At 41.9% G+C, this 12,386-nt stretch overlaps 2 protein-coding genes and 1 pseudogene across 4 annotated transcripts; 1 reads left to right on the forward strand and 2 right to left on the reverse strand.

The window, feature by feature from the left end:
* Window positions 1–3,189: 3,189 nt before the first annotated feature.
* LOC115668226 (cation/H(+) antiporter 20-like) lies at window positions 3,190–4,197 on the reverse strand (annotated as a pseudogene).
* Window positions 4,198–4,491: 294 nt separating this feature from the next.
* LOC130139027 (uncharacterized) lies at window positions 4,492–6,205 on the forward strand. 3 transcript variants are annotated; one of them, XR_008817267.1, is made up of 2 exons: window positions 4,492–5,198; window positions 5,600–5,867. XR_008817267.1 is itself a non-coding variant. In XM_056315000.1 (2 exons), the coding sequence occupies exons 1-2, from the start codon at window positions 4,860–4,862 to the stop codon at window positions 6,035–6,037; spliced, it is 438 nt and encodes a 145-aa protein (XP_056170975.1). In that variant the 5' UTR covers window positions 4,691–4,859; the 3' UTR covers window positions 6,038–6,205. The 3 variants fall into 3 exon arrangements, 2 of the variants coding, with proteins under 2 accessions (XP_056170975.1, XP_056170974.1); XM_056315000.1 differs by lacking the exon at window positions 5,600–5,867 and adding an exon at window positions 5,939–6,205 and having other exon boundaries at window positions 4,691–5,198; XM_056314999.1 differs by having other exon boundaries at window positions 4,692–5,198; window positions 5,593–5,867.
* A 209-nt stretch (window positions 6,206–6,414) lies between these two features.
* On the reverse strand, window positions 6,415–11,906 carry LOC130139026 (cation/H(+) antiporter 20-like). Its single transcript, XM_056314997.1, has 4 exons — window positions 11,718–11,906; window positions 10,489–11,511; window positions 6,967–7,878; window positions 6,415–6,874 (listed from the first exon to the last, which is right to left on the reverse strand). The coding sequence occupies exons 1-4, from the start codon at window positions 11,904–11,906 to the stop codon at window positions 6,521–6,523; spliced, it is 2,478 nt and encodes an 825-aa protein (XP_056170972.1). The 3' UTR covers window positions 6,415–6,520.
* Window positions 11,907–12,386: the final 480 nt, after the last annotated feature.

Genomic DNA, 12,386 nt, shown 5'->3' on the forward strand with positions numbered 1-12,386 from the left:
CAGCAATTTAACTGTAAAATTTAACGGAAACTAATAGAGGGATTTGTCATGGGTGTACCGGTTTGGGGTTTTTGGTGATCAAAAAATTAGTTCGGAATAAAATTGTTATAGGTGTACCAGTTTGAAATTTTTTGTGATCAAAAAATTAATTTGAAGTAAATTTATCACATATATATCATTTTGAGATTTTTTATGGTACTAACCCTAAAGTTTATATAACACGTTTATGTCAAACTATTTTTCAAATCACAGAAATCGTAAAGTGGTACCACCCTCTCAATCCGTGTGTAGTCGACGTGACAGCTCCTAGCTAGCGGACCCGTTAAGATCCTACTCAAAACACTTGATTTTGCTGAGTTTTAGTTGATTCGGTGTAATGACATTTTAACTCTTGAATAAGTGAGCTAAAAACAGCATCGTTTTGGCCCAAAATGGTCATATTTGGGAAGGCTTCATGTGGTAAGAGTCCATTGTGTAATCGGCCACGTTCTTGCCACGTCGAACTACTATGGGGGACAGTTTACGGCAAAATTGGACATAATGCTAATGAAGGATAAATTTAGGATAGCGGTACCACTTTGGAGTTTATGGGGGTCGAAAAACAGTGTTGGATAGATATGTCCAAGTGATATCAACTTAGGATTTTATGTGCTATAAGCCCTTATTTAATCGCTTCTAAAGAATGATTGACACGTTTAGAACCAAATATTCTGGGAAACATAAAATTTTAGTATCTCAAAATTAGTAAGTGACTTTGCCCTGACCACACATGAGGGAGAGTAGCATTATATATATAAAAACGGGCTAAAGTTGAATATAAAAATTTGATGTTGTAAATCTATTATTCCTATTTTATTATATAATAAAACATGAAATAACTCTATATGAGGTAATGAAAAGAAACTAATACCAAGCGCTTATCGATTCCAAGATTAGCAAGGGGATCAATAGAGCGATTTCTTCCCCGAAAGTTATGTTGCACTTTAAACTCAAAATGAGAGTGCAATAATCTTTAGTTATCTTTAAGCAAAGCAGGGTCATCATTATCAATCACGAGCTCTGGCTTAACAAGATCAATGATTGATATAGAGTCAATATCAATGATGATCTAATGAAAACCAAGTTGTTTTGCGAAATTAATTCCCAACCACAAAGTCCAAAGTTTTGCTTGTGTCGACGAACATATTCCTACGAATGCGACAAAACCACCAAGCCAGTCACCCCTTCATTTCTAAATGAACCTCCTACACCAGCAAGTCCTGGGTTGCCTTTAGAGGCCCCATCAATATTCAGTTTAATCCATCCGGAAGGTCGAGAATCCCATCTGAACAAAATTGGAGAAGTGCATGACACACTTAACGTCTAGTTATTCACAGACGAACCTTTCATGATTTCCTTTGTGTATGACCAAATTGCTTGTATCGGATTTGAAGGGAAAACAAAGTTGTCTTGAAAAGTAATTTGTTTCTCCATTGCCAACAAAGTCATGCACCTACTCCAAAAATTATGCTCCAATCATGATGAAAATTCAATCGCCCTTTACTAGCGAGATTTGAATTCGACCATTGCGACAAATTCATTGAAAAGAATTCTCCTAAATATTGTTGTGGGACAAACTCAAGCCATATCCAACGGACAATTGGATAATCCCTTAGAACATGTAAAGTTATTTCGGCACGAGACTCATATCTCAAGCAATATGGATTTCCTCCCAAGTAGCGAGACTGTCTTCAATTCATTTGTCATCAATCACTTATGACCGGCTAGTCAGAGGAAAGGTCTGTCATGTTGAGGTCCCTGCTACTTTCAAATTGTGGACCATATACTATCGGACTCGTAATTGTGTGCCCTATTAAATACCTCACACACTGCCTTAATAGAGAAAGACCCGCTTCCAGTATCCTCCCACACAAGAATATCGGGAGAATGATATTAGAAGTGTCAAAAATTGTGTACGGCCCTCACTTTAGTGCCAAAAGTTTTTTTCGTATTACTTAAGTGCCAATTTTTTTGAAAAATGATTATTTAAGTGCTAACTCTGATCAGGATTGCCGGAAATCCGACGTAGCCATTTTTTTATTAATTTCTCAATCCGATGTGACTCGCCAGCATATAATTCCTAAATAATGTCGTTTTTCTCCTAAACATAATCCCTAAATCAATTTTTTTTGTATGGAACCCTAAATCGATTTTTTTTTGGTTGAAAGAGCCCTAAAATTTTCACGTTCTTGAATGTGCTCTCTTCTCATGGATCAATCTGAAGGACTGGTGGTGGCCGGCAACGAAGGCTTGACGCTAACAGATTTTGCTTCACTTTGCCCTCTTCATAGTGCGCTTCCATTTCCACCATGAGACCACCAAGAAGAAAAAGAGATTTTCAAGATCCCCAAAAAGGCTAATTCCCTTGCGGCAGCCAAGTCCGCAAAATCGCATAAATCGGCCTCTAAAAACCCTAATCCGATGAGTAATTGCTCCTCTCAGGAACAAAATTCGAGATCAGAAGTTCGTTTTGGCGAAGAGGGACGCAAGGAAAGAGGAATCCAAATATAAACGAGTGGCGTTTGAAGACTGTGATGGGCGAGGCCAAATCTGGACAAGTGGCTTGCGAGCGACGCATGCATGTCCATGACCGTCGTCGGTGTCGTGCAGCCATATCTGGTCGGCTCAATTAGTGCCGGCGACTCGGCTGGTGGCAACGATGAGGGAGGGGCGAAAGTCGAACTAGGAGGAAGGGGCTGACTAGATGGGTTTTCGAGCAAGAGGGACTGGAGGCGTAGGAGCAGGCGACGCCATTGTTGCAGAGAGGGAGCTTAGAGAGAGAGAGTAACGAAGGAGAGAGATGAAGAGAAAAAAAATGGCGATATTTTCTTTTCTTCTTCGTGGGATAGCAGCCAAAAAGCCAACGTGGACTGGTTTTTTAATAAAAATTGCCAACTCATATTAATTTTTTAATATAAATATCACATAATATTTTTGGCCGGGCCGGAAGTACTTAAATGATCGTTTTTTCTTCGATTTGGTACTTAAGTGAGCCGGAGTAAACTTTTTGTCACTAAAACGAGTGCCGTACAAAACTTTTGGCACTTCTAGTATCTTTCTCCCTAAGAATATCATCACAATCAGAGGCTAAAGGAGTTTTGGTAGTTCTAATGCGTAAAATTATATCTTATGGTATAATTCTCCGAAATATCCGAAAATTCCAATTTCTATTCAGCACATAATTGCAAATTTTTCTGTCCATCTCCAAAGGAGATAGTTGGGTAATAACAATATTATACATTGGCTTCACTACTCCCACTTTCAACAAATTTTGGAAATGATTTAATTTTCTCCAACACACCCAAATTCCTATACAAAAGCCATACGATCTCCTATGAACACTATTTATTGGACGAGAAACGCGTGCAGCACAGCACCCCCATATCCATCATCATACGCTATCATCGATCTCCTTCAACTTATTGGGCTCGCTGCTCTCCACCTTGGACGCGGGAGTCTCCTCCCCATGGCCCAAATCATGCTGCTGGATCACGAGAACCGAGCACGGGATGCCGCGGCTCGACAACGCCAGCACGTCCCCAACGGGCCCTAGCTCGGGGTGCTCCGCCGGGCGGTCTGCCAGGTCCGCCACCATAGCCGAAGGGAACCGCCCCTTGCCCACGACTACAAGGTCGTAATCCTTGCTCTGGCCGATCAACAGGACTTCCTCAACCACGTTGCCTGCGACTTTCTCCGTGTAACTCGCCATGCCAGTCCCACCGCTCTCGGAATTCCGCGACTGCGGCCTCGTCCAGTTCCTGGACCATTAGCACGAAGAAACGGTCAATACTAGGAAAATTAAGTATGCTAAATCATGTGCTCGTGCATTTGGATTATTAGAAAAATTGCAAGAAAAAAAGAGGGCACCTTTTCCTTTTCTCGATTGATATGCGCGATCGAGAAGCTATAGCTCTTCTCTCTGCATTTGCTTAAGGATGGCCTCAATGGAATTTCGCTCCCTTCGGCCTCCGGTTTCTCCACGAACCTCACCACGGCCACCTTGACCGCGGGGTGCTGCGCCATCTGCCCGCCCAACTCCAACGCCTCTCGATCATCCGGCCCACTGAAAAGCAGGATGCAAACCTGTTGGACCGCCAACATGTCGGGCCCAGGGGTCTCGGACCCGCCCCAGAACCCGTCGTCCACGAGCACGGCAACCGAGCATGGCCTTTTAACTGTGTGGATGATGATGGTTTAGTATCTTTTTCAGATTCTTTCATATATGAAAGCCACAAGTCTGCAGGCTGTTTTTTGTTGGAGTAAAATCTATGGTCTTTGTGGTTGTTAAATTGGGGCAATTGTCTGGGTGTCTTTCTGGAAGATTTGACTGGTTCTTTTGATTCTGTTGATCTGAATTGCTTTTTGGTTCGATATCACTCTCCTATCTCAGCATTTAATGCTGTGATCCGGATGATTCTTTACTGCTGGACTTGGGTCTCTTTGAGGATTAGAAGTCAATGCTGTTACTCAGTTAAAGCCTTTTTCTGCTCCTACTATTGACTCATAAAGTGCATGCTTTTAGTTTGATTCTCTGGTCTTGATTATGATCAGCATTCTTATGATAAGGATATTTGAGCATTTTTGTTTGGTTTTTCCTTGATGGGTTGAATGAATCTCCTTCTTTTGGTTAGTTATATTGAGATAAATCATTTTACAGGTGAAGGAAGGAGGCGATGATCACAAGGTGAATGAAACTGTCAGTGTTGTGACCAACAAAACTACAGAGATTGGACAGAGGACGTGGGGCATTATGAAAGGAGTAATGGCGATAGCTTCCCAGAAGGTTGAGGAGTATACTAAAGATGGCGTGACCTGGAACAATGAAAACTGGCAACGAAACGACAGTGAGAGAAATGGATATTATCAGGAGTTTAATCAAGAGAGTAAAGGATGGAATGCTTCTTCTGGAGGGCAGTCTTCTTCAAGTGGAAATGCCAAAACCTTTAGCTCGAGCTCTTGGGACGATTGGGACCACAAAGAGAATAAGAAGGAAGAAACAACAAAGGGAGGCACATCTGGTAACAATGACAGTTGGGCTGGATGGGATGATGCGAAGGACGATGGATTTGATAACTGGTATCAGAGTGCCCCAAATAAGGGAACTGCTGGTCACAATGGGAAATCAGATGCCACATGGACAGAAGGAGGCTTCCTTTAAGGTATATGACATCTTCTCTATCGTGCTTTGAAATGCGAGTTTATGTGGTATCAATTATTGTGAAAGTTGATGTGCATCTTAATGCTAAGGATTCAACGCCCTGTTCTTTTTTATTTATATATTTTTTTTAAAGAGAAACAGGTTTTCACATCTTGAAGAAGCTTCTTATATATATTTTTTCCCCCACTGGTCATACGCAGTACTTAACTTCACATAAACTGATGGAGGTGTCAGTAGTGTTGAGCTCTCAGCATCGACCTCTCTGCTCTGTCTGACTTGTTTTAATCATGAACTATATAACAAGAACAGCTTTCGATCAGATAATATTTTATGTGGCAAGGTAGAGCATATTATATTTTCTCCTGACTCCATTTTATTTGTGACTTTTTGACAAGATTGTAGCTACTCATCCGATGGCGAGTAAGACGGAGATTTATTCAATAGAAGGTATCAAACAGCTGCCGATAATGGTTACTAAACTTTTTTTTAGGTTTTGCGTCAATGTTTTCCTGTGAAATTTATGGACAGCTTTGGCATGTTCCGAAGTAGTTTATGTATGTATAACTTTCATCAAAGGTTGAGAGAAGACTGATTTTTGTGAGTACAATATCATTATTTGTAACTGGAATTTTTTTAAAGCAATTCAACGGTCATGTTGACTTTAGTCGGATATAGTGCTTTTTGTGATTATGTGTTCCATGTTATTTGGTTTTTGATTCATATTTATAAATTTGTTGCCAGTCCAATACTGTTAAAGATCAAGCTATTCTGGGGAGGGTTAACATACCTAAAGTTCATCAGGTCAAATCCTCCATTTCGAGGATTATGCAAAGTGGGTGAACATGCATCATCACATTTACAAAGATTCATTGTCCTAGAAAATGGACTATTGATGTTCTGGCATTGGTCTTAGAGGTGGTCTATCAAAGATGTGAATTTAACTTAAGTTGCGTGGTTATATGAGTTGAAACTTTGAAGGAAAAGGGAACGGTAAAGTCTATTCCCTTACTTTTTTTTTGTTGGCCCTTTATCTTTAGCATTCGTTGTTAACATTGGACCGCGGTTTTTTGTTTGGATTGATATTGCTCGGACATCTTGATTTTATCTTCCTTCTTTTAGAGCACAAAGGTTCTTATACAATCTACATACTAGGCAGATGATCCATTGTTGAAAATTGATAACTAGGCATGTTTACTATGTGACATTACATCACACACACTGCTTATTTGACCGATATTGTCGCACTACAAGTCAGTGACCAACCTCTTTACAGTGACTACCCAGAAAAGGCTACATAGGTCTTCTCTCGCCCTGCCGGGATGCTCAAGCGCATGATTCTGCGTTTGCGCCGTTGATGATCTTGCAATTTTTCTCAGGAACCTCGTTGCTTTGGACCACACCCTGCTGCACCACAAGTACTGAGGATACGAGACCTTCGTCCGATCGAGCCAAAATGCTTCCTATGAGCCCCAGTTCGTCATGCTCGATCTCATGGTTAGCCAGCTTTGCCTCCAACCACCATGGGAACTTACCCTTTCCTACTACAACCAAATCATATTCCTGGCATCGACCTATTGCCATCAGTGTTTCCACGAGGTTGTTGTTCGCAGCCTTCACCGAGTAGTTTGTTGAGCCATGATTAGTCCGGAATTCCTCCACTGCCGCCTCATCCATTTCCTGTTCGAGATCATTTACTTCTGATGTTTACTCCTTATTTCATCAACTGGCAATTTTGAAATTGTTCTTAAGAAAGCCTCAAGAAAGCTTACCTTTTCTTTCTCTTCATCACCTGGCTCCGTGGGGATGCACCGTCTCTCCTCGAACAGATTTAGTGAGGAAGAGCCTGTGACGTTCATAAAATCCTTCCCGGGTTCATCAAAGAACCTTATAATGCTAACCTTGACCATCGGATTGTTTGCCATCCTTCGCACCAGCGCCAAAGCCTCGTGATCGTCTGGTCCGCCAAAGAATACGACACAAATCTGTCTTTCCACAATGGCTTCCTGCTCTTCGCATTGCCTGAACTCGTCGCCAAGCCCGCGGTCTAGGAGTATGGCCACAGTGCACAGCGCACTTTCGAGCACTTTCCTGTTGACCTCTCTCCATTCGTAGCTCACGCTCTCTATTTCCTCCTCGTTCTCTCCTCTCCATTGCTTGTGAAATGGCAAGACGATCATTTCCGCCCTCTTCTCTTGCGCCACGTGGTTAATGTCCTCGTGCATGGTGGACAAGACTGAGATGGCCGTCGAGTGGTGGATAGTCAGGTGACTTGCTTGGCTGTACGCACGAAGAGCCACCGCCACTTGGTCATGCATGGTGCCATGACAAAAGCAGTTGATGAGGGGAAGACCGTTCTTCCGAGCTCGCCTGACCATGATGATGGATGACGGACGGTTGGTGAGCTCGACGAGCCGGACTACGTGGAGCCGGAGAGGGGGACTCAGACTGGTCCTTTTGAACTCCATGAGTTTCATTAGCGACGGTATGTTTCCCGGTCCATGTACGCAGGCGAGCACCCGGAGCTCGTCTTCCGAAAGGTGCTGTTGTCTTCTCAATCTGCGAACGACCAGAGGAGGGATGATTTGCCTCGGTTTATAGATGGCCATGACTATAGGAGTCGTCATGAAGGTGGTGAATATCGCCATGAGGACTAAAATCGCGAACACCTCGTCGTTCAGGACCTGTTGTTGACAAGGAAAGAAAACAAAACAATCTCTTCATACACTTAAAAAACATTAACTTGTTAGTTTGACTCAATAAACCAATTAGTGTACTGACGTTGTTTTTTTTGGGGATAATTACTTAGTTCAACACTACAAGGGTATTTTAGTCGTAAATTAACTTTATCCTCATCATTCTGACAGAAAGAAAAAAACTTAATCGTCATCAATACTTACATACTTAACTTTCGTTTCTAATCGAGCACACCTGTACTATTATTTTCTAAATGATTTGCATTCCCGTCAACCCCGATGAATCTGCTCATTTCAGGGGTTCAAACCTTTATAAATCATTGTTTTTATTAGTAAAAGGGGTGAGAAAGGATGACCATCGCACATTTCGAGACCATTTGATTTAAAAAAGAATTTCAATTTTTGTAAAAATTAAGAGTGAGTTTTCGTAAGTGGAAGAACAAAAGAAATTTGAAAATATGTTTGTATCCCATCATATCACAAAAAAGCAATTTTTTGGTACTTCGAATCTCTTTATTTTGCAATTAGCACGAGACAATGAAACACCAAAACTTATTTTCGGTCTATAACTTAATAATTTTTTTGACAATAATTATTCTTATTTGTTAGAAATATCTTTAGAGTTTCTCCAAACCAACTTTTCGAATTTTTTTTCGATCTCACGTGAAAATGAAAAAAAGAAAGAAGAGAGAATTTGGTAAAACATTCTTCACCAACTAAAGGAACCCTTTTTTGGATATAGTGCTCCTTTAAAAGGATAGAACACACCGCAATGTCCTTTTATTACAAAAGCGATCGCCACGGATTTGTTTCACTCATAAACAAAACCTAATCTCCTCAATATCCCAAAAAGAGGGAAACATCTCGAACATACCACAATACAAAGCATAACAAAAAAGCAGGAAAATTACATATCATCCGTTATTGCTTGCGCGGATCCACACAAGTTTAGAACAACTCCGAAGAAGACATATAGATCATTATATTCCGAGCTACGGCTCTAGGGTGAAAAGATGAAAACGAGGGCACATAACGAATTTATGATGTCATGATTGATCTCCCACTATCAGAAAAAGGAATCATATCACAAACCCTAATTGGCTGATTCAGTCTTATTCACTGTGTAAGTGCTGGTTTTGTGGAGATAAAAGCCAAAAAGGCACGCAGCCACCGCAGTGATGCAACCTCTCCCCATGTCTAGTGTCTTTCTAGGGCATATTGAAGCTTGGTTTTGACAGGGTCATTGGCAAATCATTTGATCTACACCACTCCAACAAAAGCTAAACCAGACCCTAAGAACAAGCATGTTGTTCAAAGAGTTCTCCTCCTCCCCGCGATTAGGACATCTAGTGACATGGTTTATAGATAAGTACGACATGCTTGCCACTGAGAAAAATACCTATTAAGTGGGGTGTTACCCATTTGGTGCCATAACCCATATAATCATGACTTTTGTGAAGCTCACAGATCAAAGTGGCCATCGTTTTTATGCACATTAAAGTTGGAAAAGACTATCAAGGTTGACAACCATGTCTGTGGAATTGATACTGCGCCGTATGTCAAGCGATAGCCAAAGGCATGGTTTGGGGCGCGACTAATTGACTAGTACTTTCTTGTGCACTGAAGGGTTAACAAGAAGGGAGTTTGGTAATCTTGTGGACCGCCATTTAAAAGATAAGTATAAATCCATTTATGTACACGAGTTTCTGAAAGCCTGAATATACTGCCAAAAAGACGAAGACAACGTGAACTTGAGAATCATCATATACATTATTTAAAAGAAAATTGAATTGCATATGATTCAGTCTTACCTTATGAGCATACGCAAGATGTGAATTTTAGTTGCATTATTTATACGCTAACTTAAGCATGAAGTTTCTCAGTTTTCTTTTCATTTTATTTGTTGGGAAGAACAACCTAGGATGCTGATTGTCTAAATAGGAATCACTGACCAGCAACTTAGGAACCCTAGCTACCATCACAAAGGATTCTTTCTATACATTAACTTGTGTAACGGTTTATTTTCACATATTCATGGGTCCGGAATTTACTCACGGTGGGCCTTTTCGCCATCGAAAGAGAAGTTCTCATACATTACGTGTTCCGATGAAGGCTTATACATCTAGCTATGTCCTTTGGAGCTAATATTTCATAAGTTGTTTGATCTTGCTAAGGGTGGAAAAAAGGAGGTTTAAAAGTCAAAGTGTAAAGTGCACCGTGGAAAGTCTTTTGACAAGTCAAGGGGAACATGGATCAAAACACTATTAAAAGGTGAGAGACTAATCATAGCTTGATTAATGTGAGCTATACTAAAACTAGGAAATTCTACGAAATCGATTTACAAGATAATGTGGTAGAGTGTAAGTGAACATTTAAACAAAGCATTTGTTAAGTCCCTCATCGATTTGTCAACTAACCTTATACACCAATCTTAGCTAGATAAAGACACAAACACTGGACTCGTGCAATAAAGATTTAGGTACATATATGTGTCAGAGAGCTTAAAAAGTAAGTTTTGCCGTTCATGGATGAATTATTTAAACTTAAATATCCATTTTTTGATCTTGTCTCAAAATCGTGGGAGAAGGAAACACTAACCTTCTTTTCTTTGCCAATGTTGAGAACAATGAGCTCCACCAACCCTCTAGTGTTCATCAACACACCAAGCGCAAGTGAGTCCCTAATGGGAATCATACACACCATTGCCACCACAAATGTCCCTAGAATTTTACCGGTACATGCCATGGATATTACCAGCACCGACAACCCCCACGCCTCTGCCCCCCGGATCTTAGCAATGTCGGTCTTCAACCCGCTTGATGCGAAGTAGAGCGGGAGGAGCAAACCCGACACGAAGTCCTCGATCCTCTTGATCAATCTAGTTGCGAACACGCCTCCTTTCGGGATCGTCATGCCAAACACGAAGGCTCCGAAGATGGAGTGGATCCCTATAAGATCCGTCATGAACCCGGATAGCATTACCCCGGCTAGGGTTACACAAATATAAGCCTCGTCCACGAAATCGTACTCCGGCGAGCACTGTCGGGCCATCCAGTTCATCATGGGCCGGATGACAACAAACATGAAGCCAACATAGGCCATACCTGAAATGAGGATCCACAAGGGAATCAACGGGCTTTTCGGGCTGCTGCTGCCACCCCCGGCAAGCGCCACCGCCAGGGCCAGCATGATCCAAGCAGCGAAATCATTGAACGCGGCAGCGGCCATGGCGGTCTCGCCCACTCGGGTGGTGAGAAGCTTGAGCTCTGCAAGGATGCGGGCTAGGACAGGGAATGCGGTGATGGACAAGGCGACTCCCATGAACATGAGGAACTGGCTGTAACTGACCTTCTCTTCCCCGTGGACGAGCTTGCGTAGGATGAAGGCGGCCCCCATTCCAAAGAGGAAAGGGAGCAATATGCCGGTGAATGCGATGCTAAAAGCATTCTTGCCGCTCCTCCGGATGGAGCCCAAGTCGAGCTCGAGGCCCACTAGGAACAAATAGAAGAGTAGGCCGATGCTCGCCACGGACTCAAGTACTGGAATGCTCCACGAAGGGAAAACTAGGTTCAGGAAGCTGTCGAAGCGCCCTAGCGCCGACGGCCCGAGCAGAATTCCACCCTGAAACAAGAGATCCAACCAAAAACATGTCAAGCGTGTTGCGTAGCCTTTATGACATCCAGATTTTTCACGGTTCTCCTATGCTGGCCATTCGATGCCTCTACGATTTTATTCTCAATTTATGTGTTGCCTCTCTATAAGTATGATTTCACTAGCGTTACTTCTAAATCACAACCGAAAAGGCCAATCGAATGGCAATCATGTACCAAAATCTCAGCAATGACTTTGGGTTGGCGAAGTGGTTTGAGGAGGAAGGCGAGGAATCGGCTGAGGAAGAGGACCAAAATGGTTTGGACGATGAGCAAAGGGAAGGCGTGGTTCAACGGGTTGTCTCCTTGCCATGCTCCGTCCGACGATATCCTCACCATCGTCACGTTGTGCGACAACGTCGACATGGTTGATGAGCAAAACTTCTTTAAGATTGAGATCGCTGTGGGTTCCGATAGTTGAGCTTTTACAAATTGTGAGGATGCCTTCGGCTATTTAAGGTCGATGGAATAAAACTTTCAATTCTGAATAAACGCTAGCTTACTCCAAGTGCACCCAGATTCACATAATATGATATCATATTCTCCATAACCTAAAATAATTTTTTTGTGGATAACTTTGCGTTCCACTAAAGGGTTTTGATGTTAACATATATAGGGTAAGGCTGTAACCGCGTACGTTCCATCATGTTTTGCGTTAGAACAATATAAACGTGACTTGAGAAAATTCTAGGTCAATGCTACTTTAGATCTTTCTTTTCAATTGTTACATGCCACTAATCAGTAGAACTATGCTGATTTATTATGTGGCATTCTTCCCTCTATGTCACAATGATACAAGTACCTAAGCCAAACTACTAAGCCGAATACAATAGAAGATTTCACCCT

Source organism: Syzygium oleosum, unplaced genomic scaffold (assembly GCF_021117445.2).
Source record: "Syzygium oleosum isolate NSW1041296 unplaced genomic scaffold, Sole_v2.1 Sole_v2.09, whole genome shotgun sequence".
Classification (NCBI taxonomy): Eukaryota; Viridiplantae; Streptophyta; class Magnoliopsida; order Myrtales; family Myrtaceae; genus Syzygium; species Syzygium oleosum.

Excerpts from the sequence above, each read along its gene's own strand:
- LOC130139027 (XM_056314999.1), top strand. The coding sequence starts at position 4,860 with ATGAAAACTGGCAACGAAACGACAGTGAGAGAAATGGATATTATCAGG. Across the intron at positions 5,199-5,592 it reads AGAAGGAGGCTTCCTTTAAG|ATTGTAGCTACTCATCCGAT; the intron begins GTATATGACATC and ends CTTTTTGACAAG.
- LOC130139026 (XM_056314997.1), bottom strand. The coding sequence starts at position 11,906 with ATGTCGACGTTGTCGCACAACGTGACGATGGTGAGGATATCGTCGGAC. Across the intron at positions 7,879-10,488 it reads ACATTGGCAAAGAAAAGAAG|GTCCTGAACGACGAGGTGTT; the intron begins GTTAGTGTTTCC and ends TGTCAACAACAG. Across the intron at positions 6,875-6,966 it reads GTGATGAAGAGAAAGAAAAG|GAAATGGATGAGGCGGCAGT; the intron begins GTAAGCTTTCTT and ends GATCTCGAACAG.